The sequence below is a fragment of the Rana temporaria genome, chromosome 6 (assembly GCF_905171775.1).
Source record: "Rana temporaria chromosome 6, aRanTem1.1, whole genome shotgun sequence".
NCBI lineage: Eukaryota > Metazoa > Chordata > Amphibia > Anura > Ranidae > Rana > Rana temporaria.
In genome coordinates, this window is record NC_053494.1 from 192,583,618 (window position 1) to 192,610,359 (window position 26,742).

General features: G+C 45.5%; 1 protein-coding gene and 1 non-coding gene across 4 annotated transcripts in view; one reads left to right on the forward strand and one right to left on the reverse strand.

The window, feature by feature from the left end:
* The window catches only part of GTDC1 (glycosyltransferase like domain containing 1), a 351,630-nt gene that overhangs the window by 73,522 nt on the left and 251,366 nt on the right, over positions 1–26,742 (forward strand). For all 3 annotated transcript variants that reach the window (XM_040358037.1, XM_040358035.1, XM_040358034.1), the window contains exons 3-4: positions 5,239–5,406; positions 25,040–25,213. In XM_040358037.1, the coding sequence (XP_040213971.1) occupies positions 5,239–5,406; positions 25,040–25,213 (342 nt within the window). The remainder of the gene's footprint in view (positions 1–5,238; positions 5,407–25,039; positions 25,214–26,742) is intronic.
* On the reverse strand, positions 19,486–19,557 carry TRNAG-UCC. Its single transcript has one exon. It is a non-coding gene; the product is annotated as a tRNA-Gly (tRNA).

Below are 26,742 nucleotides of genomic sequence, written 5' to 3' on the forward strand. Positions count from 1 at the left end.
AGGCAACCAGGCTGTGAAGCCACAAGGCTTCACTTCCTGATTCTCTTAGCGAAGATGGCAGCAGAACAGATCGGTTCCGGGTGCCGACATTGCGGGCGCCTTGGACAGGTAAGTGTCCTTATTTTAAAAGTCAGCAGCTGCAGTATTTGTAGCTGCTGACTTGAAAAAAAAATTGGCGGAACTCCGCTTTAAGTACATGTAGAAGTCCTTATTGGAGATGGCAAAATGGTCTTTAATTTGGACGAAAGATAAGAGTTGATTATGTTGGCACAGGTCCCCAATCTTCGAAGACCCTGTGAGAACCAGTTCTGAAGTGGAAGGTCTGGTGATAAGAACGATAGGGCTGATAATGGGAGTTGGTGAAGGGCTTTCACATGTGTTCCTCTCGCAGATTGTAGAACCGATCTCCATGTGGGTAATGTAGCATTAACCGTTGGGAGGAAGGAGCGCGGAGGATGGTATCCCAGCCATATGGCAGCCAATAAAAGTGAAGGTGTTTGGGCAAAGGCATTTGCTTTGATAAGAGTCAAAGGTTGCGATAAGGACATATACAGACTGATTTTACTGTTGTGGGTTTAGTAACACTTTAAACTTCAGCTGCCCTCAGAACACGCTAAATCGCCAGTACAAATGCTCGAAAAATAAGACTGCAAACCGACCAAACATCCTAGTGTAAATGTGAACGTAACCTCAGACGAGGTTGTCTGAAGTAACGTTAGTAACTACAGTATTTATCGGCGTATACCGCGCACTTTTTTCCCCTTAAAATAAGGGGAAAATCGTGGGTGCGCAATATACGCCGATCCCCGCTTCCCGCGCTGTGTTTGAATGCCGCCGCCGACATATACCATGCGCAGTACACTCGGGTACACTCGGCCAGGCTCCCCTCGCGGTCACGCCCTTTGCCGCCTCCTAGCCTTTATGCGAGAGGAGCCGAGTGTGCCCGAGTGTACTGCGCTCAGTATATGTCGGCGGCGGCGTTCAAACACAGTGCGGGAAGCGGGGATCGGCTCAAAAACAGCACGGGAGAAGCGGGGAGGACACCACCGAGGCCGCAGACGGATGCTGGACCGGACAAGGCCGCCAATGGACGCCGGGCAAGACACCGACGAGGGGCATTCAAACTGTAAGTATTTTCTTTTTTTCAGGAAATTTCCCTTCCAGGTTGGGGGTGCGCGCTATACGCCGGGGCACGCTATACGAAGATAAATATGGTACCTTGATTTCATATTTAAATTGCACAAAAAACAATAGACATGAGAGCATGTGTTTGTGCTATATACATTTCTTGGTTTTTGTATCCCTTTTAAGTTTGTACAGTAAGTTCCTTTCTTTTATAATACGGCTTTAGTCTCACATTAAGCCCACTGTGTTTAAGTTGACCTTAAGGTTTTTCTTGTCTGCATTTTGCATAATTGTGAGCACAGAGATGGAGCTCTCCTGGAAGGAAGTGCTGATACAGAAGCTGTCACAAGCTATCACCCTCTGCCTTATTTCTGCATATTACTTCAGGTCCTTTCTTTGCAGATAAGCCCAGTGGCTTCATAAACCTCACCTTGTTCCAATTGCTTAAATAGTGGCCGGAGGGAAGAAATTAATGTTGATGTCAAACACAATAACAACTGACATACATTTCTGCCTTGCTTTGCATTAGGGAAAGAAAGCGGAACTTTGCTTGTCTGCAGCGATAGGTGTTGAGTGGAAGTGTTTAATAGTCTCTAGATCCCATAGATCATAGATTAGGATAAAATGCATTTGCTTTTTGGTCTTTGTTACATGATAAAACTTGTAGTGAGCGATTCAGTTGGAAGTCTTGCAGTATCTGTGCACATCACTTTTATTGGCCAACTAGAAGGAAATGTGTTGTAAGAAATCTGTTGGCTGCCATTGTTTGCGTGGAAGTGCTAGTTGCCTGGTTCTCATGGACGTGGCTTTAGTGCTTTTTGAGTCTTTGACTCAGGTCAATTATGCAGATCAGAAGTTCTGACTTCAGTTGATGTATGCTTGTTCCAAGTCAGTGGTTTAGAAAATATTGAGGTCAGAGAGAAACAGCGGTGAGATATCTTATGGGCAAGGAACAGTAGATTCTGGCACTGGTGTCTTTTGGTGCAGGAAGGGTTGGTCTTCTGCTTAGAGACTCCCAGTACAGGTGAGTATGTGAAGGAGGGGTTATGTTTTAAATAAGGGAGAAAAGGAAGGTTGGTGTTAGTGTTCAGCATACACAGAGATGGAATGGGTTAGGGGGAGTGTTAGGGTTACAAGGTGGGGGAGTGTAAGGGTCACAGAGATGGTAAGTGTTACCAGAAGGGCAATTTTTAGGGTTATTGGAAGTGTGAGTGTTAGAGAGTGGGTGAATGTTAGCATTACAGGGAGGGTTAGTGTTAGTAATGGGCCTCGTACACGCGACCGAGGAACTCGACGGGCGAAACACATTGTTTTGCTCGTTGAGTTCCTTGTTAGGCTGTCAAGGAACTCAACAAGCCAATTTTCTCCATTCCCGTCGAGGAAATAGAGAACATGCTCTCTTTTTGGCTTGTTGAGTTTCTCGACCGTTTCCTTGACGAAAATGTACACACGACCGGTTTCCTCGGCAAAAAAATATCTCCCAGCAAGTTTTGCCGTGTGTACGAGGCCTCAGGGTTACAGGGATGGTGAGTGTTAGTGTTTTGATCATGGTTACAGGGAGGGTTAGGGTTAGTGTTTGAATATAGTCACAAGGGGTACATAGCATGACACCGTAGCACTGTGTGGTGGTAGGTAAAGGAGTGCCCGATATCCAATTAGAAGTAAAATGAATATGTCATCATTTTATTGAAAGTAGCAAAACATGATAAAGCCAACATGTTTTGGGGAACAAAGACCCCCCCCCCCTTCTTCAGGGCTGCTGCAATATGCTAATGGTGAGTTAGGATGTAACCCAACTGGTGTATCAGTGACACCAAAAACGAGAAAGTTGCTGTATTGCTCCCTGGCGGTGGCAGCAAAGAAAGACACTCTATGCTGCCACCACTGGAGCAACACGGCAATTTTTTTGTTTTTGGTGTCATGGATACACCAGTTGGGTTACATCCTTATTCACCATTAGCTTATAGCAGCAGCCCTGATGAAGGGGGAGCCTTTGTTACCCCAAAACACGTTGGCTTTATCATGTTTTGCTACTTTTAATAAAAGAACAAAATATTCACCTTCATTTTACTTCTAATTGGATATTGGGCACTCCTTTATCTACCACCACAAGTTTTTGCGGAAACGACCTTGAGGTGTACCCAGAGGTAGCAGCCCAGGCCCCTCAAAGGGGCTCACTGCCACCTTTCTATCCAGTCGGGCTGGATTTATCGGGAGCAAACTCTCACAACCTGCCTCCACCATCACCCACTCAGACCCTCAACTGAGCTGGTCAGTCCAGCGCGATCTTTAACCTTTAAGTACTACCGTAGCACTATTGGATTACTAAGAACTCAACCAACTGTAGGAAATGTCCCTATTATTGTTGCCACTCCATCCAGGACTAGAAAGCTATGCCAGTGCTGACCTCTTCAGATCAGGACATCTTGAAATAACACCTACAAAACAAAAGGGCACAGAGGCTTAGTGCTGTACCAACAACCTTTTATAAAGAATTAAACCAAATGAGTGCATGGTTACATTGAGGGTTAGTTTCTGGTTACAAAGACGGCATGGGTTGGTGCTTAATCAATGGTTACAGGAATGGTTAGTTCTAGGCTCACCGGGAGGGTGAATGCTAGGGTTTGGGTTATGGTTAAGGGGTATTTACATTTTTTGGGGGTTAACCTGAATTTACTGTGAAAGCCCATTCACAGGGCAATGAACATTGCTTGCATTGGTGCTATGTGATGCCATTCATTCTGAATGCCAACCCATCACACTTTGCCTATGGCGTGGTACTCTGCATTGGTAGAAATTCTATGTGCACTTTTTTTTTTTGTAAATTATTTTTATTTTGTTTTATACAATACATACAATAACAAGCCACACAGCTTGGAAAACAACCGGCCCAAAAAATTTACCCCTTCCCCCCTTTCCCAGATAGATACATAGATGTCATGAACCTCCAGGTCCATCATGACACAGAGATAGTCTCGTGACTCTCCGTGTAGTCCTATCGGATAACTTCAGGAAAGCGGTTCCTTCTTGCCCCCCCCCCATTCCCCCCACCCATACAAAGAAAAGTGTGACATGGAGGAAATACTCTCCCATCCCCCAAATGGTCAGTACATAACTTTTCAATTCATGTGCACCTTTTTAATATGCATATAAATGAATGGACTGCTTTAATGAAATGCACATTCACGTATGTGCTCTAATGCACCAAAATGGTGTGAATGGGTCCTTAGTGTTACATTGAGGGTAAGTGTTAGGGTCACAGAGAAGGTTAGTGAAAGGGTTACAGAGAGGTAAGCATTAGGGTGACAAGGAGGATTAGTGTTGGGGTAAGTGGATGTCGTTTTTGGGGCAGCCCCTAGACCCATTTACCATATTTCTCTCTAATCTTCCTGAAAGTAACCTTTCACAAAATCTAATGCTTACACATCCTAGGGCAGTGATGGCGACCCTTGGCACTCCAGATGTTTTGGAACTACATTTCCCATGATGCTCAGCTAAACTGCAGCGCGCATGAGCATCATGGGAAATGTAGTTACAAAACATCTGGGGTGCCAAGGGTGTTGCTTATGCAACACCTTTGGAAAAGAGACACTGTTTAAACCAATGATTTTTGTTCACATCTATGAATATTATCTGTGCAGGTAAATGCAACATTATCATTATTATTATTATTATTATTTAGGTATTTATATAGCGCTGTCAATTTACGCAGCGCTTTACATATACAATGTATATTCACATCAGTCAAGGAGCTTACAATCTAACCCACATTCATGTACTAGAGCCAATTTTAGGCAGAAGCCAATTAACCTACAAGCATGTCTTTGGAGTGTAGGAGGAAACAGGAGTACCTGGAGGAAACCCACGCAGGGACAGGGAGAACATGCAAACTCCAGGCAGGTAGTGTCGTGGTCGGGATTCGAACCAGCAACCCTTTTTACTGCTAGGCGAGAGTGCTACTCACTACACCACTGTGCTGCCCATGATGTCTAAACACAGACTTGTTGGGAACAATGTAAGACTGTAGCTCAGATACGGGTAATTTTTAGGTAACTTTTGTATTGGGCTTATTGCTTTGCATCTTTAGAGTGAAATTTTTTTTTTTTTTTTTAGGGTCCTCTTCACAAGCTCTGTGCTTAATCTGGCTGAACTGGTAGCCCTCCGGCCTGATCTTGGGAAACTGAAGAAGGTTCTGTATTTTCACGAAAACCAGTTGGTCTACCCTGTGAGAAAGAACCAAGAGAGAGACTTCCAATACGGCTATAACCAAATCCTTTCATGGTACGTACAGATTTGCTTCCCTGAAGATTTATTGACGATATCATTCCAACAGAGTGACACTTGTGACCTAAAATCATAATGCTCAGCGTTTTTCATTGTTGCGACCCACTGTGGCAGTAAAATTCTTTGCCATGTCCCAAATGTTTTGTTACCCAGAACATTTGGCACAGCAAGGTCTCGGTCCCTGTAGTAAAACAGGGGAGTTGTATCACTCCAGGTAAATCATAAGGTCTCTGCTGCTGTAAAACAAGCTGGGTGCCAGCCTTGGTCCAGAGCCCAAAAATACAAAATTATGAAGAAAGGGATGGCGGCACTTGCAGCATAAAAAGGTTATTTTATTGAGAATCCATAAAAAATTTAGGACATGACATGCAGCCAGCTCAAAAGTTCATCACACGCGTTTCAAACACCTGTTTTATGAGGAAACAACTACTTGTATGTAAGCTTTGCAATTACATTTTCTGAGATTTGGGAACACTAGTAATAACTTTTTCACAAGTTTCTGTCTGCCTACCAGAGATTCCTGCGATCAGTAGAACCACTGATCTATCACAGTAGTAGTGCTAGTATTTTGAAGGGCTTGCACACATAAGCATTAGGAACTAGGGTTGTCCCGATACCACTTTTTTAAGACCGAGCACAAGTACCGATACTTTTTTTCAGGTACTCGCCGATTGCCGAGAACTCAATCGATTACCCGTTTACTTACCTGAGCCCTCGAAAGTCCTGTGTCGTGAACGCTCTGGCTTCTCGGCTCTTCTCGAATCTTCATTGGATAGTTTGATAGCAGCACAGCCTTCGGCTCACGCTGCTGGCGATCAACTCCAATGACGCGAGGGCTGGGGGGGCGGGGCCGAGTCCTGTAGTTGGCTATGGACGCCAACTACAGGACTCGGAAGCGCGTCCGCAAGGTGAGCTCCCAGAGGGGGTTATCGGAAATGGGGAGGAGCTGAGACAGCCGCCAAGGGACCCCAGAAGATGAGGATCAGGGTCACTTTGTGCAATACTAGCTGCACAGTGGCGGTAAGTATGACATGTTTGTTATTTGTTTTCCAATGTTTTTTTATTTAAATTTTACAAATACAATATCAGCATTTGCCATTGTAATGGGAAGTAATTGTACAATAACAAGTCGTTTAAGGTTCAGTTACATGACTGTTAAACCTTTATACACTTGAATCTAAATATAGCCTCATTCACCTATTAGGATCAAACCTAAACCAAACTTACGACCCATAAGCCGAACTTCCACGTGACATGTTTGTTATTTAAAAAAAAAAAAACATGTTAAGCTTTAGGGCTCTTTCACACGGGCGGACCGTATGTCCGCTTTTTCATCCATCCGTGTACGGATAAAAAAGGGACATACATTGGTCGCCCGGTTCTGCAATTCTCTGATTCTGCAGACGGAGGAAAACCCTATTTTTCCATCCGTCTGCGGATCGGATGAACACGGACAGACGGTCCGTGTTCATCCGATCCCCCCATAGGGGAGAGCGGAGATCTGACAGGGCGGTCCCTGCACAGCGTGCGGGGACCGCCCTGTCATCCGGCGGCTCAGTGGGGATCAAGCGAAGGTTCACGGGGCGGATCATCACGAATCCGTCCCGTGTGAAAGAGGCCTTAGTATCACTTTAAAATATACTCACTAATCAGTAATATTTTTCACTTTTCTAAAACTTCGATCACAAGCACTAATTATAACCTCCAAAGATTGTAGACCAGTGGTTGTCAACTTATGAGGTATGGGGGTCCTCAACTGTGACTCTTGACAGGTCCAAAGGGTCTCTATATGAGAGAAGACTGTAGGGCAGGGGTGTCAAACTGGCGGCCCTCCAGCTGTTCCGAAACTACAAGTCCCATCATGCCTCTGCCTGTGAGGCCGGGTACTCACGACCAAACATGTATGGTGAAAGCGGTCCGTCGGACCGTTTTCACCATACATGTCTGCCAGAGGGCTTCTGTACGATGGTTGTACACACCATCGTACAGAAGTCCACGCGTAAACAATACGCGGGGCGTGTCCGTGGTGTCGCCGCGTCGATGACGCGGTGTCGCCGCGACAATGACGCAGCGACGTGGGCGGCCCGCCTTTAAAATGCTTCCACGCATGCGTCGAAGTCATTCGACGCATGCGAGGGACGGCGGGCGCCTGGACATGTACGGTAGGTCTGTACTGACGACCGTACATGTCCGAGCGGGCAGGATTCCAGCGGACTGTTTTAAAACAAGTCCAGGAATATTTGTCCGCTGGGAAAAGGCCCGGCGGGCAAATGTTTGCTGGAATTCGGCCCGCTCGCGCCCACACACGACCAAACATGTCTGCTGAAACTGGCCTGCGGACCAGTTTCAGCAGACATGTTTGGTCGTGAGTACGGGGCCTGAGAGTCATGCTTGTAACTGTTAGCCTTGCAATGCCTCATGGGACTTGTAGTTTTGCAACAGCTGGAGGGCCGCCAGTTTGACACCCCTGCTGTAGGGCCTTGTACACACGACCGAACATGTCCGCTGAAACTGGTCCGTCGGACCAGTTTCCACGGACATGTTCGACCGTGTGTAGGGCCTACCGGACAGTTTTCCGGCCTAGCGGACAGGTTTCCAGCGGACAAAAGTTTCTTAGCATGCTAAGAAACATGTCCGCTGGAGGCCTGTCCGTCGGACATGTCCGATGGTTAGTTCGACTCATCGGACATGTCCGCTGGGCCGAAATCCCGCGCATGCGTTGAAGTGATTCGACGCTTGCGTGGAAGCATTAAACTTCCTGGTTCGCGCACGTCGCCGCCACGTCACCGCGTTTTCTGTCCGCGGGGAATTTGGTCTGATGGTGTGTACACACATCAGACCAAAATCTCCCAGCAGACATGTCCGATGAAAACGGTCCGCGGATGTACGAGGCCTAAGAGATTTCAGACTTCTTGGAGGAGAAAGCCAGCGATGGCAGACATACAACAGGTGTGGATGGAGACTTGAAAACACAAGGCAGGAGATAGAGTTTGAGAATATGTAACATGAGATTGTTAGAAATTACTGACATAATAACTTGTTTAAATGAATACTGCTGTTACTGGCTGGTGAGGGTCTGTAAAGGGCCGCTGCAGCTGGGGCACCAATGGCATAGACATCGTGAGCCTGGTTTATAAAAGGAAATTTACATTCACTGATTGGTTGCTAGGAGTGGTTTGGGGTGAGCTTGCAAAGCAGCATAGGGTAGTTTTCTTAGGCCTCATGTACACAAAGCATTTTGGCTTTAATGTGATAGTGGAAGGTACAGGAGCAAGGTCCAACCCCGCCGCTGGCAGCATGTAAAACTCTATGAGAGGCTGATAGCTGCTGAGGCTAGATGTTTGCAATAAGCAGTCCTTGGGCCAGATCTACGAAGCAGTTACGCTGGCTTATCTATTGATACGCCGCGTAACTGCTAGGTTGCTCCGGCGTATCTTTGTTTTGTATCCACAAAACAAGATACGCCTGAAGCTGGGCTAGATCCGACTGGCGTACGTCTTAGTACGCCGTCGGATCTAAGGTGCATATTTACGCTGGCCGCTAGTTGGCGCTTCTGTCGATTTCCGCGTTGAGTATGCAAATTAGCTAGATACGCCAATCCACAAATGTACGTCCGGCCGGCGAATTTTTTTACGATGTTTCCGTAAGGCTTTTTTAGGTGTAACGTTGCCCCTGCTATATGAGGCGTAGCCAATGTTAAGTATGGACGTCGGGCCAGCGTCAAATTTTCCGTCGTGTACGTCGTTTGCGTAAAACGTTTGCGAATAGTGCTTTGCGTAGAATGACGTTCACGTCGAAAGCATTGGCTTGTTGCGGGTTAATTTGGAGCATGCGCACTGGGATACCCCCATGGACGACACATGCGCCGTTCAGAAAAAACATCATTTACATCAGGTCAAGATGTATTAACATAAAACATGCCCCCATCTCATCCCATTGAATTGCGCACCCTTTTGCCGACACAGTTACACTACGCCGCCGTAACTTACTGCGCAAATTCTTTCAGGATACGGAAAATATGCTGAAAGTTACGGCGGCGTAGTGTATCTGAGATACTCTACGCCAGACTGAAAAATGCACGGAGGTATGTGGATCTGGCCCCTTACAGTATGTTTAGGGCAGTATGGGCCACCCAGGAATGAATTCTGTGTTCCAGCCATTTGTCCCAGGACGCATACTGCCCTGAACATGGGTACTGCCCAGCACTGTGTGCATTGGGCATTAAAGGGCATTAAAGTTTTCCTTTTTCAAGCAAATTTCACCAAAGCAAGGTTGTGTGGCAAAATTAGAGGCTCAATTTGATGGAATCTGTTGTTTTGCAGCAAAATAAATTTCAAGGACCAGAGTTAGGCCTTTGGCTTACCAGTGTCTGTATTTGTCAACTTTACTTAGGTTTCTAAATTTTCCATGACTTTTTTTTGCTTGTTTCCTGTAAATCTTACAGTATGTTACTGCTCTTGTGCTGTGTGGATCAATGGACATATAGCAGCGACTTCACTCCCAGGAATAGGGAAAATTAGAGGTCAGCTTGCTTTGTCTTGCATAATGGAGTGTGAGCAAGCAGTTTGATGAATTCTGCAACATACAACGTCTCTTTTGCTCCATTATGCCCGATGAAGCAAATCAGCATCACTTTAACGGTGATCGCTTCACGCTGAGTTAAGTAATGTTGTAGACCTTTAACAAGGAAGACTCGCCATTTTCATGATCGACTAGGCCATCACTCACAAAGCTTGCTTTATGTAAGCTGTGTTTGAGCTAAAATATGATGATTTGAACATGTCGCAAACTACTATTACATGCAGCGGCAGTGATCTTGTCTATTACAGAAGACCTTCACTGACGTTTACACAGTGATCCGACTGTGTATGTATGTCAGATTAGGGAAATGTTTGGGAACATCTACTGAATAATTCATTCGATTTTTTTTTTTTTACATACAATTTTTAAAGGGGTTGTAATGGTAAAACATTTTTTCCTAAATAGCTTCCTTTACCTTAGTGCAGTCCTCCTTCACTTACCTCATCCTTCCATTTTGTTTTTACATGTCCTTATTTCTTCTGAGAAATCCTCGTTTCCTGTTCTTCTGTCTGTAACTCCACACAGTAATGCAAGGATTTCTTCCTGGTGTGGAGTGTCGTACTCGCCCCCTCCCTTGGACTACAGGAGAGTCAGGATGCCCACTAACGTACAGCTCCTTTCTATATCTGCAACGTAGAGAGCATCCTGACTCTCCTGTATTCCAAGGGAGGGGGGCGAGCATGACACTCCACACCAGGGAGAAAGCCTTGCATTACTGTGTGGAGTTACAGACAGAAGAACAGGAAGTGAGGATTTCTCAGAAGAAATAAGGACATTTAAAAGCAAAATCGAAGGATGAGGTAAGTCACAGGTGTCAAACACAAGGCCCGCGGGCCGAATCCGGCCCTCCAGGCCATTTCATGTGGCCCTCGTACCTCTCCTGCAGCTGCAGGAAAGCTCCAGCCCTCCTCTGGTCTTCCTCCAGACCCCTACTTTCTGCTTTCAAGCAATGCATCCAGCTTCTTCCCAGCAGCAGCATAAGGAAAGGGGGGTACACTGTGATGTAAGGGAGAGCGGGGGACTCAACCTCTGATGGTAGGGTGGCAGTTGACATCTAATGTAAAGGGAGGGAATGCATTGGACATCTAATCTTACAGATACAACCGGCCCTTTTGAGGGCAATCATAATACTGATGCGGCCCACAATGAAATTGAGTTTGACACCCCTGAGGTAAGTGAAGGAGGACAGAACTAAGGTAATGGAAGCTATTTAGGAGAAGAAAAAAAATTGTACCTTTTAACACCCCTTTAATTTTCAATGGTTTTTATTCCAGTTTTTTACAATACAAGGTAAGGACCATGGCATTGACTTTAACAGTGTGTAGTGTCCATAAGCAGAGAGGCATACATTGTAAACATGGATAAACCACTTTCTTTATCGTACATCACGGGACACAGAGCGGCATATTCATTACTATATGGGTTATATGGAGTACCTTCAGGTGTTGACACTGGCAATCTCAAACAGGAAATGCCCCTCCCTATATAACCCCCTCCCATAGGAGGAGTACCTCAGTTTTTACGCCAGTGTCTTAGGTGTTGGTCATGGTTTAGCTTGCCTCCGCATCCTTGGGATTAGGTGAGCTACCGGTTCTGTCCAAAGGCCTCAGCGCTAAAGTGGTCAGTAACCGGACCCCAAACCCTTGGGGTATAGCCCCTAATGCTTTTCTTTTTAGAGAGCTGGACCCTGGGCCCAGAACTTAGAAACCTTCGGGTGCCTAATGTTTCTGTTGCCAGAGTGCTATATGGGCCCAGGACAGTGGATCCTTCATAGGAACCCAGGGCCTGAAGGTCTAGACATCCCCACGGAGATGGGGGAAGATTGGGCCTCTTGCTTGGCAAAGTCCTGCGGCATGGAGCAGGTAAGTGAGGGGAAAACTTGCGGAACTTGGTTCTTAGCAGGTTTTTTCTGGGGGGTCACAGGGGACATGCCTAAAGTTATGCGCTGCATCTGGCAAACTAGTCACATATCTTAATGATAGGATGGCTCTATGTGTATTATTCCCCATAAGAAGTGACCTCCCTTGTAGTGTTGGAAAAGCATTGAGTGGGGCCTGTGTGATATAAAGTGTGTGTGTGTCAGAGAGCTGTGCTTACCTGCAAGCCTCCAGGCGATGCTCCATCAGTCTTCCTCCTCAGAGCCTGCAAGCAGGCAAAACGCTGACCTCCTCGTGGTTCCAGGTTGGAGCAGAGAGACTCCCTTCCCCCCAACCCCCCCCCCTATCGAAGGGCGCGCGCGCACGCGCGTTCACGTTGTTATAGGCGCAATTCGCGCCGTTTAGCTGAGGGGGGAAGGGCGGGTCAGTGGTTTAAGGAAGGGTCGGCCCTTCCTTTTTCGTTCCAAACAGCTCACTCTATACATTGGAACTGGGGAGGAAAGACCAGAGCGGCAGCACGGGGCGCCGAGGACACACAGTGGCCAGAAAGGATATTGCAGTCTTCAGAAGACTGTTTTCAAGCCTAGAAATAGGCTGTTTCTTTTCCATCTCATAGTTTTTCTTTGCAATACTACTCAGGGGGACAGAATGCTTTTTCTTTCCTGGATTTGAAACAAAAACGAAAAAAAAAAAAAAAAAAGATTGAAAAAAAAAAAAAAAAAAAGTCATCTAGGGGAGAGGAAGCATTTTTTATCCCCCAAACAGGTGTTTGGGCAATTAACTTTTATAGTTCCAAATACCAATAGGTAGCAGGTGTACCTCGGTATTGTACCATGGCATCCGGGTCAGAGGGTACAAGAGGTGGGGATTCCCCCAGAGAGTCTGAGGTCTCGGACAAAGTTATGCCGCTGCTTTCCCCACAGGGAGCCTTGGGGCCATCGGGATCTGGGGCTGGAGCTGGCGCGGGTCAGTCCAACCCTAAAATGGTCACGGACGAGGTATTACTCACCTCTTTAAGAGAGATGGAGAAAAGAATGGGAAAAATGATAGCCACAGCTATGCGGGGCAGTAAACGGATTAGATCTCCGTCGCCCGAGCGCGGACCCTCAGAAGAGGAGGTCCTTTCCTCAGGGGAATTGGACGACCTCTTGAATAAGGACCAAGTAGGTTCAGGGATCGAAGATCCGGATACAGAGGAGTCTGGAGCAGTCTTCCAAGGGGAGAGCTGGTGGATTCAAGCCTTAACGGACTTGGTCCATAATGCATTCAACTTGCCAGTACCAGATCTCCAGGTATCTACGGTTTCAGCTTTGGGCTCACTGAGGGCGCCTCAAAGCAATGCAGTATTTCCGATCCACCCTCTACTAGAGGGAGTTTTGTTCCAAGATTGGAACAAGCCAGATAAAATCTTCTTACCACCTAAAAGATTCTCTGCCCTATATCCTATGGAAGATAAATTTTCCAAGAAATGGGCTATTCCTGCAGTGGACGCAGCCATCTCATGTATTAACAAATCATTAACATGCCCTGTAGAAAACATACAGGTATTCAAGGATCCAGTTGATAAACGCTTGGAAGCACTACTTAAGAACTCCTTCACTACTGCAGGGGCAGTAGTACAGCCAGCTGTGGCTGCGATTGGGGTTGCTCAAGCATTATCGGATCAAGTTAAGCAGATGCTTAAACTTATTCCTGCCCAGCAGGCAGAAGAATTTTCGGATGTCCCTAGGGCCATATGTTTTACAGTAGACGCAATTAAGGATTCTATCCAGCAAGCGTCACGTTTATCGTTATCCCTTATCCATATGAGAAGACTCTTATGGTTAAAAAGCTGGGAGGCCGAGCCCCCATGCAAGAAGCTCCTGGTAGGGTTCCCCTTCCATGGAGGACGACTCTTCGGAGAAGACCTAGATAAATACATTCAAACCATTTCAAATGGCAAAAGTACTCTCTTGCCAACTAAAAGGAAGTTTCAGGGGCCTGCGTTTAAACGACAGTACTCCCCTGGGCAGGGGCCCTCTAATGCCAGACAGTATCGACGGCCTCCTGCGAAAGCAAACTTCGGCTTCAACAGCAAGTCACAAGGACAAGCTGCTAGAGGCAGAAAGCAGTGGGTTCGCAAACCAGCAAAACCAGCCCCCAAGCCGACCTTATGAAGGGGCGCCCCCACCCACGAAGGTGGGGGGAAGGCTGCGACTCTTTTCAGAGGTTTGGGAAGCCAGCATTCCCGACGAATGGGTACGGTCTTCCGTGGCCACGGGCTACAAATTAGATTTCCTAAGGTTTCCTCCTCTTCATTTCCAGGAGTCGAGGATTCCAAACGATCCGGAGAAAGGAGCCGCATTAATGTCGGCATTAAATCATCTACTTTCCCAGGAAGTAATAGTAGAGGTACCAGTCCTGGAACAGGGGCTAGGTTTCTACTCCAACCTATTCATCATCCCGAAGTCCAATGGAGATGTCAGGCCAATTTTGGACCTAAAGATGGTAAATACATACCTAAAGATCCGCTCATTTCGGATGGAATCCGTGCGGTCAGCAGCTACCACACTCCAAAAGGACGACTTCATGGCGTCCATAGACATAAAGGATGCCTACCTTCATCTTCCAATTTATCAGCCACATCAAAAATATCTACGCTTCATGGTGGCTTCGCGTCACTTCCAATTCGTGGCGCTTCCCTTCGGGTTGGCTACGGCCCCCCGGGTGTTCACGAAGGTCCGAAGCTCCAATCCTAGCCAAACTAAGGATCCAAGGGGTCACGATCCTAGCATACCTGGACGACCTCCTAGTCATAGATCACTCGTCTCCCGGCTTGGAGCGAGCAGTGGCCCTCACGGTCCAATACCTCGAGAAGTTCGGCTGGGTCCTAAATCGAGAAAAGTCAGCTTTCCTGCCCACAAGGCAGTTGGAATATCTCGGCATGAGATTAGACACAGAACAACAAAGAGTGTTTCTACCGCTGAGGAAGGTCAAAGCCATCAAGGAATTAATCCTACTGGTTCTAAGCAAGAAGGAACCGACTATTCGCCTATGTATGAGGTTACTAGGCAAGATGGTGGCCACATTCGAGGCGGTACCATACGCCCAGAGCCACACTCGCATCCTGCAGGCAGCCATCCTGTCAGCATGGAGCAGAAGGCCACAGGCCTTGGATATCCCGTTGCCGCTCTCATCAAGAGTCCGACAAAGTCTGTGTTGGTGGTTAGACCCTCAGAATCTACTGAAGGGGAAGTCTTTCAGCCCAGTGGCTTGGAAGATAGTGACCACAGACGCCAGCCTGACGGGCTGGGGAGCAATTTTGGATGGTTGCACTCGCCAAGGTACTTGGGCAACGCCAGAGAAGCAGTTGCCCATCAACATCTTGGAGCTCAGAGCTGCTCGACTAGCCCTCAGGGCTTGGACGTCAAAATTGCAGGGGTTCCCGGTGAGAATTCAATCAGACAATGCCACGGCCGTGGCATACATAAATCACCAAGGGGGAACCAGGAGTCAAGCCGCTCAGAGAGAGGTGAGCTTGATTCTCCTATGGGCAGAGGCTCATGTGCCCTGCATATCGGCAATATTCATTCCAGGAGTGGACAACTTTCAGGCGGACTTCTTAAGCCGCCAGACTCTATTGCCGGGGGAATGGTCTCTGCATCCACAAATCTTTCAAGCACTCTGCCAAAGATGGGGAGTGCCGGACGTGGATATCATGGCATCGAGACTCAACAAGAAGCTAGACAGGTTCATGTCCCGCTCAAGGGATCCGATGGCCTGCGGAACCGATGCGTTGGTTTGCCCTTGGCATCAGTTCAAACTTCTTTATGCGTTTCCCCCGCTCCAGTTACTACCCCGCCTGCTGCGCAGGATCCGGGTGGAGCACATACCAGTCATCCTGGTAGCTCCAGCATGGCCCAGAAGGGCATGGTACTCACTAATCTTAAGGATAGTAGTGGGAGACCCTTGGACTCTTCCTCTACGGCCAGACCTGCTATCGCAAGGTCCGATCCTCCACCCTGCCTTACGGCATCTAAATTTGACGGCCTGGAAGCTGAATCCCTGATTCTCAGGGGTAGAGGTCTGTCTCAGAAAGTAATCTCTACCCTAATCAGAGCCAGGAAACCGGTCTCTAGGGTGATTTATTACAGGGTCTGGAAGGCCTATGTAGGCTGGTGTGAGTCCAAGCGATGGCTTTCTCGCAAATTTACCATCGATAGAGTATTACGTTTTCTCCAGCTAGGAGTGGATAAAGGATTGGCATTAAGCACAATCAAAGGACAGATTTCTGCTCTGTCAGTGTGGTTTCAGCGGCCGCTGGCCACCCACTCGCTGGTTAAGACCTTCCTTCAAGGGGTCTTACGTATTAAACCTCCAGTTAAATCCCCGCTTTGCCCGTGGGATTTAAACCTTGTTCTGTCAAGTTTACAGAAACAACCGTTTGAGCCGTTGGCTGAAATTCCTTTGGTTTTACTGACAAGGAAGTTAGTATTTTTGGTCGCCATAGTTTCCGCAAGAAGAGTATCGGAACTGGCGGCCTTATCCTGTAAGGAACCATATCTTATTTTTCATAAGGACAGGGTCGTTCTCCGCCCTCATCCTTCCTTCCTACCGAAGGTTGTATCCAGTTTTCATTTGAACCAGGATTTGGTATTACCATCCTTCTTCCCTAAACCTACTTCCAGAAAGGAAGGGTTGCTGCATACCTTGGATATCGTCAGGGCCATGAAGGCCTATCTTAAAGCTACAAAGAAGATCCGGAAAACAGATGTGCTGTTCATATTACCGGATGGGCCCAAGAAGGGGCAGGCAGCTGCAAAGTCCACCATTTCTAGGTGGATTAAGCAATTAATCACTCAGGCCTACGGCTTGAAAGGGTTGCCTCCTCCAGTATCATTAAAGGCTCATTCTACTAGGGCCATGGGCGCCTCCTGGGCAGCACACCACCAGATCTCTATGGCTCAAGTTTGCAAGGCGGCAACCTGGTCTTCTGTCCACACGTTTACAAAATTCTACCAGTTGGACGTAAGAAGGAAGTCTGATACAGCCTTTGGGCAGGCAGTGCTGCAGGCTGCAGTTTGAGACCCTCGGATTCCGGGGGCTCCTCTTTTTTGAGTTAAATTTAAAATTTAAGATTATTTTTTCTCAACTAAGTTGGATTTATTATGATTTGAGTATTTCTCTAAATTAAATCCTTTTGTCTTGGAGATGTTCTCCCTCCCCTCATTGTGAGCATTGCTTTGGGACATCCCATATAGTAATGAATATGCCGCTCTGTGTCCCGTGATGTACGATAAAGAAAAAGGGATTTTTAATACAGCTTACCTGTAAAATCCTTTTCTTGGAGTACATCACGGGACACAGAGCTCCCACCCCTCTTTTTGGGGACCATTTTGGGAGGCATACTGCTTGCTACAAAACTGAGGTACTCCTCCTATGGGAGGGGGTTATATAGGGAGGGGCATTTCCTGTTTGAGATTGCCAGTGTCAACACCTGAAGGTACTCCATATAACCCATATAGTAATGAATATGCCGCTCTGTGTCCCGTGATGTACTCCAAGAAAAGGATTTTACAGGTAAGCTGTATTAAAAATCCCTTTTCCCTCTCCGAAGAGAGAGAATAGCTCTTTCTGTATAGTCCTCTTTTCCTCAGTTTATATCATTATTGGGAATGCTCAATATCATTCTCAGTATTGTTATTCGTTTTTTATTATTCTTAATTTTAATTTTATTATTCTGTATGTTTTGCGTAACTTCTGCATACTTTCAGCTATTAAGACCATTCAACTTTTAAAACGTTCGGCTCTTTCAGCTAATGATTGGGCTTCTTCAACTTTTTTTTTTACGATTTATACTTTTTCAAATATTTAAGCTTTTTAACACTTTTTTTAACATTGAAGTCAATAAGAGGTTGCTTCAAATCCTTAAAATATCCTTGCGCTCCCAAAAGTTTCAGCTCCTTCATACTTTCACCTACAGATACCAAACAAACTTTAACATGTTCATAAAATATTTAGCTATCCGGCTATATCTTTTTAGTTTGATATCTTTTTACAGTTTTTGTGAAAAAGCTGTTTAAGTTTAGTGATAATTTCAAAATTTTTTAGCGATTAAACAGAGTGTCTATGGGGTTGCTTAGAGTGGATAATGTCATAGCTAGAGCTTTAAAAAAATTATCTTTTGTTTCTTTTCTATAAATTGCTCTCAGAATTTATACATCGTAGGTATTTTTGTCTAGTTTCAGGCAATGTGCTCAGTTTTGTGATACGCCTTTTACTTTTGGCTGATTGAGCTTCAAAATGACAAGAGTTCTACACTTTCTTCCATTGACTGTCCTGTATAAAATTATTCAGATTTAGACATTAATGGCTGTGTGTTGAGTTATTTTGAGGGGACAGCAAATTTACAAGCTGTACACTCACTACTTTACATTGTAGCAAAGTGTAATTTCTTCAGTGTTGTCACATGAAAAGATTTGCACAAATGCGAGGGTTGTACTTACTTTTGTGACATACTGTATGTGAGTTCCCGCACACAGAGGGGTGTACTTACTTTTGTGAGATGCTGTATATATTTATTGTGGTCTATAAGGCCGGGTACTCACGACCAAACATGTATGGTGAAAGCGGTCCGTCGGACCGTTTTCACCATACATGTCTGCCAGAGGGCTTCTGTACGATGGTTGTACACACCATCGTACAGAAGTCCGCGCGTAAACAATACGCGGGGCGTGTCCGCGGTGTCGCCGCGTCGATGACGCGGTGTCGCCGCGACAATGACGCAGCGACGTGGGCGGCCCGCCTTTAAAATGCTTCCACGCATGCGTCAAAGTCATTCGACGCATGCGAGGGACGGCGGGCGCCTGGACATGTACGGTAGGTCTGTACTGACGACCGTACATGTCCGAGCGGGCAGGATTCCAGCGGACTGTTTTAAAACAAGTCCAGGAATATTTGTCCGCTGGGAAAAGGCCCGGCGGGCAAATGTTTGCTGGAATTCGGCCCGCTCGCGCCCACACACGACCAAACATGTCTGCTGAAACTGGCCTGCGGACCAGTTTCAGCAGACATGTTTGGTCGTGAGTACGGGGCCTAAGTGGTTACATCACACATGGCGTGTGCTAAGGTCTGCAGCAATGAAGGATTTTTGTATTTAAAGCTTTAATGTAAATCTAGACAGTTGAGGGGGTGTAATATTCCCGCTGGGTGGAGTATGCGATCCCCTTACTTTCAATATCGCCCCAATCGAGGTGTGATTTTTGCCGCAATTGTCGCCTGACAAATTGCAGGACAGCTTTTGGGAAACAGGCGTCCCGTCATTTTGTTTGTGTGATTTGTCAGGTGACAATATTGTCCCACGATTGGGGTGCCATTGAAAGTAACGGGATCACAAGCATGTGACACGTTTTGCGGCAATTCGGGAAATTGCAGTAATTCCGCCCGCGGTCCGGAACACCTAGGTGTGATCACAGCCAAAGCTAAGCGTCTTCTATCAGTTGCTGGGTTCTCCTTCTATAGATTCTGGGGGAACATTTTCTTCCTCAAACATTCCACACATTCTCTTCATTCTTTATTCCACCGCTAATATATACTCTGCATAGCGCTTTTCTCTCTGAGGACTCCAAGTATTGGAGATGGCGTTGGCCGGGAATCGAACCTGGGTCAGCTGCTTGGAAGGCAGCTATGCTTACCACTGCACCACCAACGCAAAAGTAGCATGTAGTCTGGGAGGAAACCGGAGTACCCGGAGGAAACCCATACAAGCACATACAAACTCCATGCAGATAGTGTCCTGGTCAGAATCTGAAACAAGGACCCCAGTGCTGCAAGACTAACCCCTAAGCCTCTGTGCTGCCCATATGCGGCCTCTGTTCTCTAAGGCCCGCACCCACTGAGCGGGGTAAATCACTTATGTTCACTTAAAGTGCCTTCACAAGAAATCCAAACTTATCCTAAACTACAATATATAACAGTCCTATAATAAAACACACCCAAATAACAAAGTTGGGGTACAGTGGTCCCCAAATTAGCAACACATTGGAGCTAAATATTCCATTCACCCTTAGGCCTCATTCACACGGGGGTATGAATCCGTACCCCATGGGAGGACCGTGTTTACAATCACTTTAATATCTCCTTCTGTTCTAAAATTCTATGAAAAGGAATCATTTTGGGGTGAAGGTTCCTTTGGTCGATGAGTGTAGGTGATTTATACAGAGTACATTTTGTATCCATAGTACTTACCAATCTCGGTGTCTGTATCCCGGTGATGTCCATTGGCTTTACAGCCGTCTCCGAAACATCCAACAACAGCTCTGAAACAGCCGCTTATAAACGTCCGGGTCCTCTTCATTTTGGAGGGCTTTTCGGTTGGGGTATCTGCAGACTGGTCACTGATACCTCCTTCCATAGCTGCCCTTCCTTTGCTGGCTTTTTCTTTGGTGTTTTTCAGAGAAAAAAGCTTTTTACATTGAAATTGTCTCATTATTAAGAAATAAAGAAACGCTCTTTAAATGTACAAGAATAGAAATCGCAATGAAATAGAATCAAAACGCAAGAAAAATCTCAGGAGAGATTAGAAACACGTCTTCACTGGTCAGTGAACACTCAGCTTCTGCTGTCTTCCCTCTCTTCCCTCTCTGTACCAGTTTATATTGGCTCAGCCGATGACATCACAGGTCATGTGACTTGTTGTTGTTGTTTTTGAAATCTCATGATGACTCATGATTAAATCAATGGGCATCACCGCCGCTTTGTTTTAACCCTTTTTTGGTCGCTAGCAGGGGTTAAAAGTGCCCCGCTAGCAGCCAAATAGCGCGGCAAAAACAACGGTAAAGCTCTGCTAAAAATGCTGGCGCTTTACTGTCGACGCCTCAGTGTGAAAGTAGCTTAAATGTGAGAAGGTATTTTGTCATTTTATTGAAGTCTGGATTAGTCCAAACAGAGAGCACTTAGGGCCAGATTCAGGTAGAGCGGGCGCAGCGTAACGTAACCGGTTTACGTTACACTGCCGCAAGTTTTCCGATTTAGTGCCCGATCCACAAAGCACTTACTTGGAAATTTGCGGCGGTGTATCGTAAACAGGTCCGGCGCAAGGCGGCCCAATTCAAATGGGGCGGGTACCATTTAAATTAGGCGCGCTCCCGCGCCGGACGTACTGCGCATGCTCCCGTCGCAAATTTCCCGACGTGCTTTGCGCGAAATTACGACGCGCCGACGTTTTGTGAATCGCGACGTGAAAAAAAGACTTGCGCCGGGAAAAATATATTTTTTTTAAAAAATTCAAAAGCGACGCGGGAAAGACGGGCATACTTTAACATGGTGGAGTACTTTTACACCATGTTAAAGGTGCCCTATCTTTGCGATGGAAATCTAACACTTGCGACGCCGTAACGACGGGAAAAATCTTTGTGGATCGCCGTAACTCCTAATTTGCATACCCGACGCTGGTTTACGACTCAAACTCCCCCCAGCGGCGGCCGCGGTACTGCATCCTAAGATCCAACAGTGTAAAACAATTACACCTGTCGGATCTTCTGGCTATCTATGCGTAACTGATTCTATGAATCAGTCGCATAGATAGAAACAGAGATACGACGGCGTATCAGGAGATACGCCGTCGTATCTCTTTTGTGAATCTGGCCCTTAGAGTCCATTCACACCTGAGCGACAGGCGCGTTCGGCGGTAGCGGCGTATTTTGCCGCGATTATGAAACTTTCATTTTTTTTTTTTTTCTTTCAAAAGTCTTCCCATTGCTGTCAATGGGAAAACGCCACTGTCGCCTGAAAAAAAGGGTCCGGGACTTTTTTTCAGGCGTTCGGCGTCTATGAGATGTGAACCATCTCCATAGACAGCAATGGGAATTCTCCCCTCTAGCGGCAGAAGCGTCCGGCGTCGGGCGTTTTGTCGCTCAGGTGTGAATGCAGCCTTAGATCTTCCTTTATTTACATGTACTTTGTTGGATCCTTGGGAGATTGTGGTCTGCTGCATTGGCTATATTTTACCCCTAGGGGGACCCACGCTATTGACTCCCTGTTAGTTCAGGAGTCCATTGATTAAGGTGAGTGAGCAAGCATCTCAGTGGTGGCGGGAGTTTCACGCATATCGTGTGTCTTACTGTCTTCCCACACGTGAAACTGTTTGGACTTCCTTTATAATTCCTGTGGAATTCTGATTGGACTTTTTTTGCGCTGCACTTCCTTTTGCTTTTGATTGTATTTGAGGTTTTGTGATTACCTTTCAGTGTTCAGCTGGCAATTTATTGATTTATTCTTTTTTTTATGTGTTTGCGCTGGTCGCATTTTTTCTTTATGTTGTATACTTTGGAATAATTTCTCCCCACTAGTATTGAACTTTTTATGTTAATATCTAAACTTCTCTACCAATAAATACATTTCCACATGTATATTTGTAAAGTGTATCAGTGGCTTTTTAACTAAGAGGAGGCCGGGGTTGTCCTTTTTACTGGTTGTTTTCAGCTGTGCTTAGGTGATTTTTATTATGCTTCACGCTCTTCCCAGGAGAGGGTCTGAGTGGTCCTCGCTGGTTACTACATATTCCATGATAAATTCTTCATTACTGCCATCTTGTATTATTTAGTATAACAAGCACATGACAGTATGGGAGTTGAGAGGAAGTTTAGTCTTTGATGTAATCATCTCCATACGTGTGTCTCATGGCTTATATTGTTATGCTTTATGGTAAATAAAATGGATATGCTGTGCAGACAGGCTAAAGAGAGCTCTATGAATTAAAGAGCTGAAATACGACCCTAACTCCAACAATATTGGGATGCTGTAAAATCTACATAAAATCAGAAAGCAAATCTCATAAACCCATATTTTATTCACAATAGAAAACATATTTCAACAACATGTTTCATTTCAACTGCATTTTGCACCAAAAAACGCAGCTCACCATTGAAATGCATTTAAAATGTGGCACAAACGCACCCCCCATGTTGTGTTTTTGATGCGTTTTTTGAGTCACCTATGAAAACGCACCATAAACATGATAAAATTGCGGCAAAATATTCGGCAACTGTTATTGCCCTCTTATTTTATTATCGACAATGCGCAGATAACCCTATTTTCGGGTGATATTTTGGTACATTCCTAACTTTTACCCCCCCCCCCCCCCCCCCCCCCCATAGCACAACCCCCATTCACACCCATTTTTCTGCTCATTTTTTACACCTTGCTATGCAGAATACAGTTCTTTCCTCTTGTTCACACTTGTATGATCTCTCACCCTACGCTCAAAAAAGTACCTGAGCTTTTTTCTTGAGCGTTTTCAGAAATGTTTGATCCTATAGACTTCAAAGGGAAGTTTAAACTGAGAAAAAAACGTATAAAGGTAATTTTTAAATTCATGGCAGCAACACAGCTCAAAAAAAGTTGGGACAGGGCAACAAAACCACTGTATGACAAAGTAAGTGGTACAAGCAAGGAAAAGAGCTGAAAGAACATTTTAGAGAGTCTCAGAGAGTTATGGCTCGTATACACGACTTGAAAATCATAAGAATAATACAGATTTCGAAGCGATCGTATGATAATCTGATCGTTAGTACAAAGCTTTCCATAGCTGATCATGACAGTTCATCTGATATTATCCGATAGGACAAATGCTAAAATTTTCCTCGTACGATACCAGATCGTACGATTTTCATTTAGTCAGTACAATTGTCGTCCGAAATTACAATACAAATACACCACAACACATGACATCACTTCTGAATTAATATTTTTTTCTGTCGTGCAAGAATTTTCGTGACTTTTGGTAACTTATTCAATTTCTACTTGCGACTAGTAAGTGAAAAAATTTGGACGATCTGTCGTCCGATTTTCATTAGGGTGTCTCAGAAGTAAAGATGGGCAGAGGTGCACTAATTTGAAAGGCTGCGACAAAAAATTGTCGAAAATAATGTTCTGCAACGTAAAATTGCAAGCACTGTAAATATATAATCATCTACAATACACAATATGACCAAAAAATTCAGAGAATCTGTTGAAATCTTTGTGCACCAGGGACAAGGCCGAAATGCAATATTGGATGCTCGTGATCTTCGGCCCTCAGGTGGCACTGCATTAAAAAACGGGCACTGTGCCAGACCTGCCACCTACCCACTCTGCCCGAAAAAACTGTAGCAGGCACTGGGATGGGCTCGGCCGGCTCCAGACCGGTTCTGAGCTGAGCATCACAGCAATATTTTTTTTTACTGGCAACCTTTTCCTATCACTGGCATTTACTGGCAGGAGAAAAGTGCCAGTTTTTTTACTGGCTGCCAGTAAAAATACTGACGTTTGGCAACATTGGGCACCGGCGAGGGACACGTGGTTTCAGTTTCAGGTAAGTGATAAAGGGGTTAAAAAATACAGTTGAGGATGATTGTGAATGGTGTGGGAGCTGAGTGGGAAGGAGGGATAGTTGTGGGTTTATGTTTGGCCAGAAATGGGCATGTTTCTGGCATTCAATTTTTCAAAAAATGTGCCTTTGAAATTCCTACTGCCACTTGACAAGGACTGCCATTAGAAAGATAAATTGTGTGTGACTCTCCCATAGGTGTGCGCAGCCAATTGCATTAGGGTGTGCACCCCAACGCTGAAACGCGTGTATGTAATAAATATGTATACAGTATGTTTATCTATATATCTATCTAGATATATATATCTAGATATATATATTGCATGTAAAAAAAACAGTAGGGCAGTGGCAGTTTTTTTTTTTTATATTATTTTACTATTTTTTCCAATTTTTTTATTATTATTTTTATTTTTTAAGAGCCCCATTGGGGGGCTTTGGTGAAATATCAGCAGGGGGAATCTGTGCCCCAGGGGGTGTTAGGGTGTGCTCAGGCATGCCGGGACACCCCCTAGGCACGACTAAGGACCTCTCCTTAATTTATACTTCTTGATGTTGAATAAAAAACTTGGGAAGTTCACCTGCGAGAGACTGGCACATTCATTCCGGCCTTCTGGGAATAGCAGAGACACCAATGACTGCTCTGATTTCTCACCTCTGAACTCTATAAACATTGAATGACCTCTGTGGTGTTTTATATAATGGAGGTTGAACCAATGCTGTTTTTGTCTAAAGTAGATGTCCCCTTTAAATTCTGTAATTTAATTCTCTTCTTGTTAAAATGGTAAATGTTTACCTGTACACCCTAATGCTGAATGTTTATTTGCAGTCTAGTCGCTGACACTGTGGTATTTAACTCTGCCTTCAACATGGAGTCTTTCCTGACTTCTATCTGCACTTTCCTGAAGATGATACCAGACCATCGACCACGAGACCTGGACCGAATTATTAGGCCCAAATGTTGTGTCATTCACTTTCCAATCCGGTTTCCTGACGTCAGCCGGTAATGTATTGTCATGCTTATTTTTTTGCAGTCCTTATGTCAAGACTTTATCCATTTATTTTCCATTTATTTTATTTTCCAGCTAAGTAAAGCCTTGTACACATGATGAGAATATCGGACGAATGATCATCCTTTTCTTATATCGAATAAGTTACTAAAGTTACAAAAATTCAAACTAACTGCCCTAATGCTGTTTAGTGTCACAAGTGACACCAGTACAGTGATCAGTAAAAAATCAGAAAACTGTACTTGGTGACATTGTGACAGGGAGTGATAGGGTTAACTAGGGGGGGGGGGGGCGATCAGGGGGTTATCAAAGGGTTAACAGTGTGCCTAAGTGTACTGGTGTCAGTGTTGTGTTGGTGTACTCATAGTAGATGTCTTCTCCTCTCAAGCTGGAACCGAAAAGGGCTCCACAAGGGGAAATGAAATCACTTCCTCTGCCTGTGTTTACATTACAGGACAGTCTCTCATTCGCCAGAACCGATCAGCAGGTCCAGGGCAGAAATCACTGGCCTGGGCCTATAGATCAATCAGTACTGTAGTGAATTTGATTACCACAGGCACGTGCGGCCGCTGTACACCTACGGCAATTTGAGCAGCCGAGCCAACCTACCGCAGTATAACTGTGGCAGCTGGTCGGCAACTGGTTAATAAAAAACACAAAAAAATAGTTTTTTTACTTGACAGGTTGCTTTAAACTGACTTCATCTGCAGATCAAGTTCATCCCTTTGATCTGTAGATGAAGAAATAGAAAGATACAAAAAAAGAAACAATGTTTCTTTTTATCTTGGTGGTTTAGCAGCTGAGCAATGTTGTTGATAAACATTGCCTGACTCCTTTGTTTTTATTTATTTTTTGACAGGTCCAATTGCCGGACTTCTTTAAGGCTACTTTCACACTAAGGCTTTTAACAGAATTCCTGCAAGCAGCATCTTTAACCTTTTTCGCCCACTAGCCGAAAAGCGCCACTAAAACGACAATGAAAACTAGCGGCGCTTTACCGTCAATGCAGCCAGCGCCTCAGTGTGAAAGTGGCCTAACATTTCAGCTGTGAACAGGGGAACCCCAGTGACAGCGTAATGAGTCGTTGGTTGTTAAGGACGCTGTGCCCCCGCTGCTTAAAACGAAGTTCCACCAATTAAATTTTTTAAATTTTTTAATTTTTTTTTTTAAGTTAGCTGTCCAGGGTACCCGAAGCCGATTTGTCCCTCGGCTCTCATGTGGAGGCGCCGCTATCTTCGGTAAGAGAATCAGGAAGTGAAGCCTTGCGGATTCACTTCCCGGTTCCCTACGGCGCATGCACGACTTGTGCTGCGCAATCCCACTGGTCCTTGCTGTTTTCTGGGACCCATGTGTCTTCCAGAAGACAACGGGGGGGATGGAGAAGGTGCCGGAAGCGGCGTAAATACCAGCGGTATGCTCCGGTATCTATGCCCGGAAGCGGGAGAAAAATTCCTGTATTAAACAGGTATCTGCTCACCCCCTCCCCCCTGAAAGGTGCCAAATGTGACACCGGAGGGGGGTG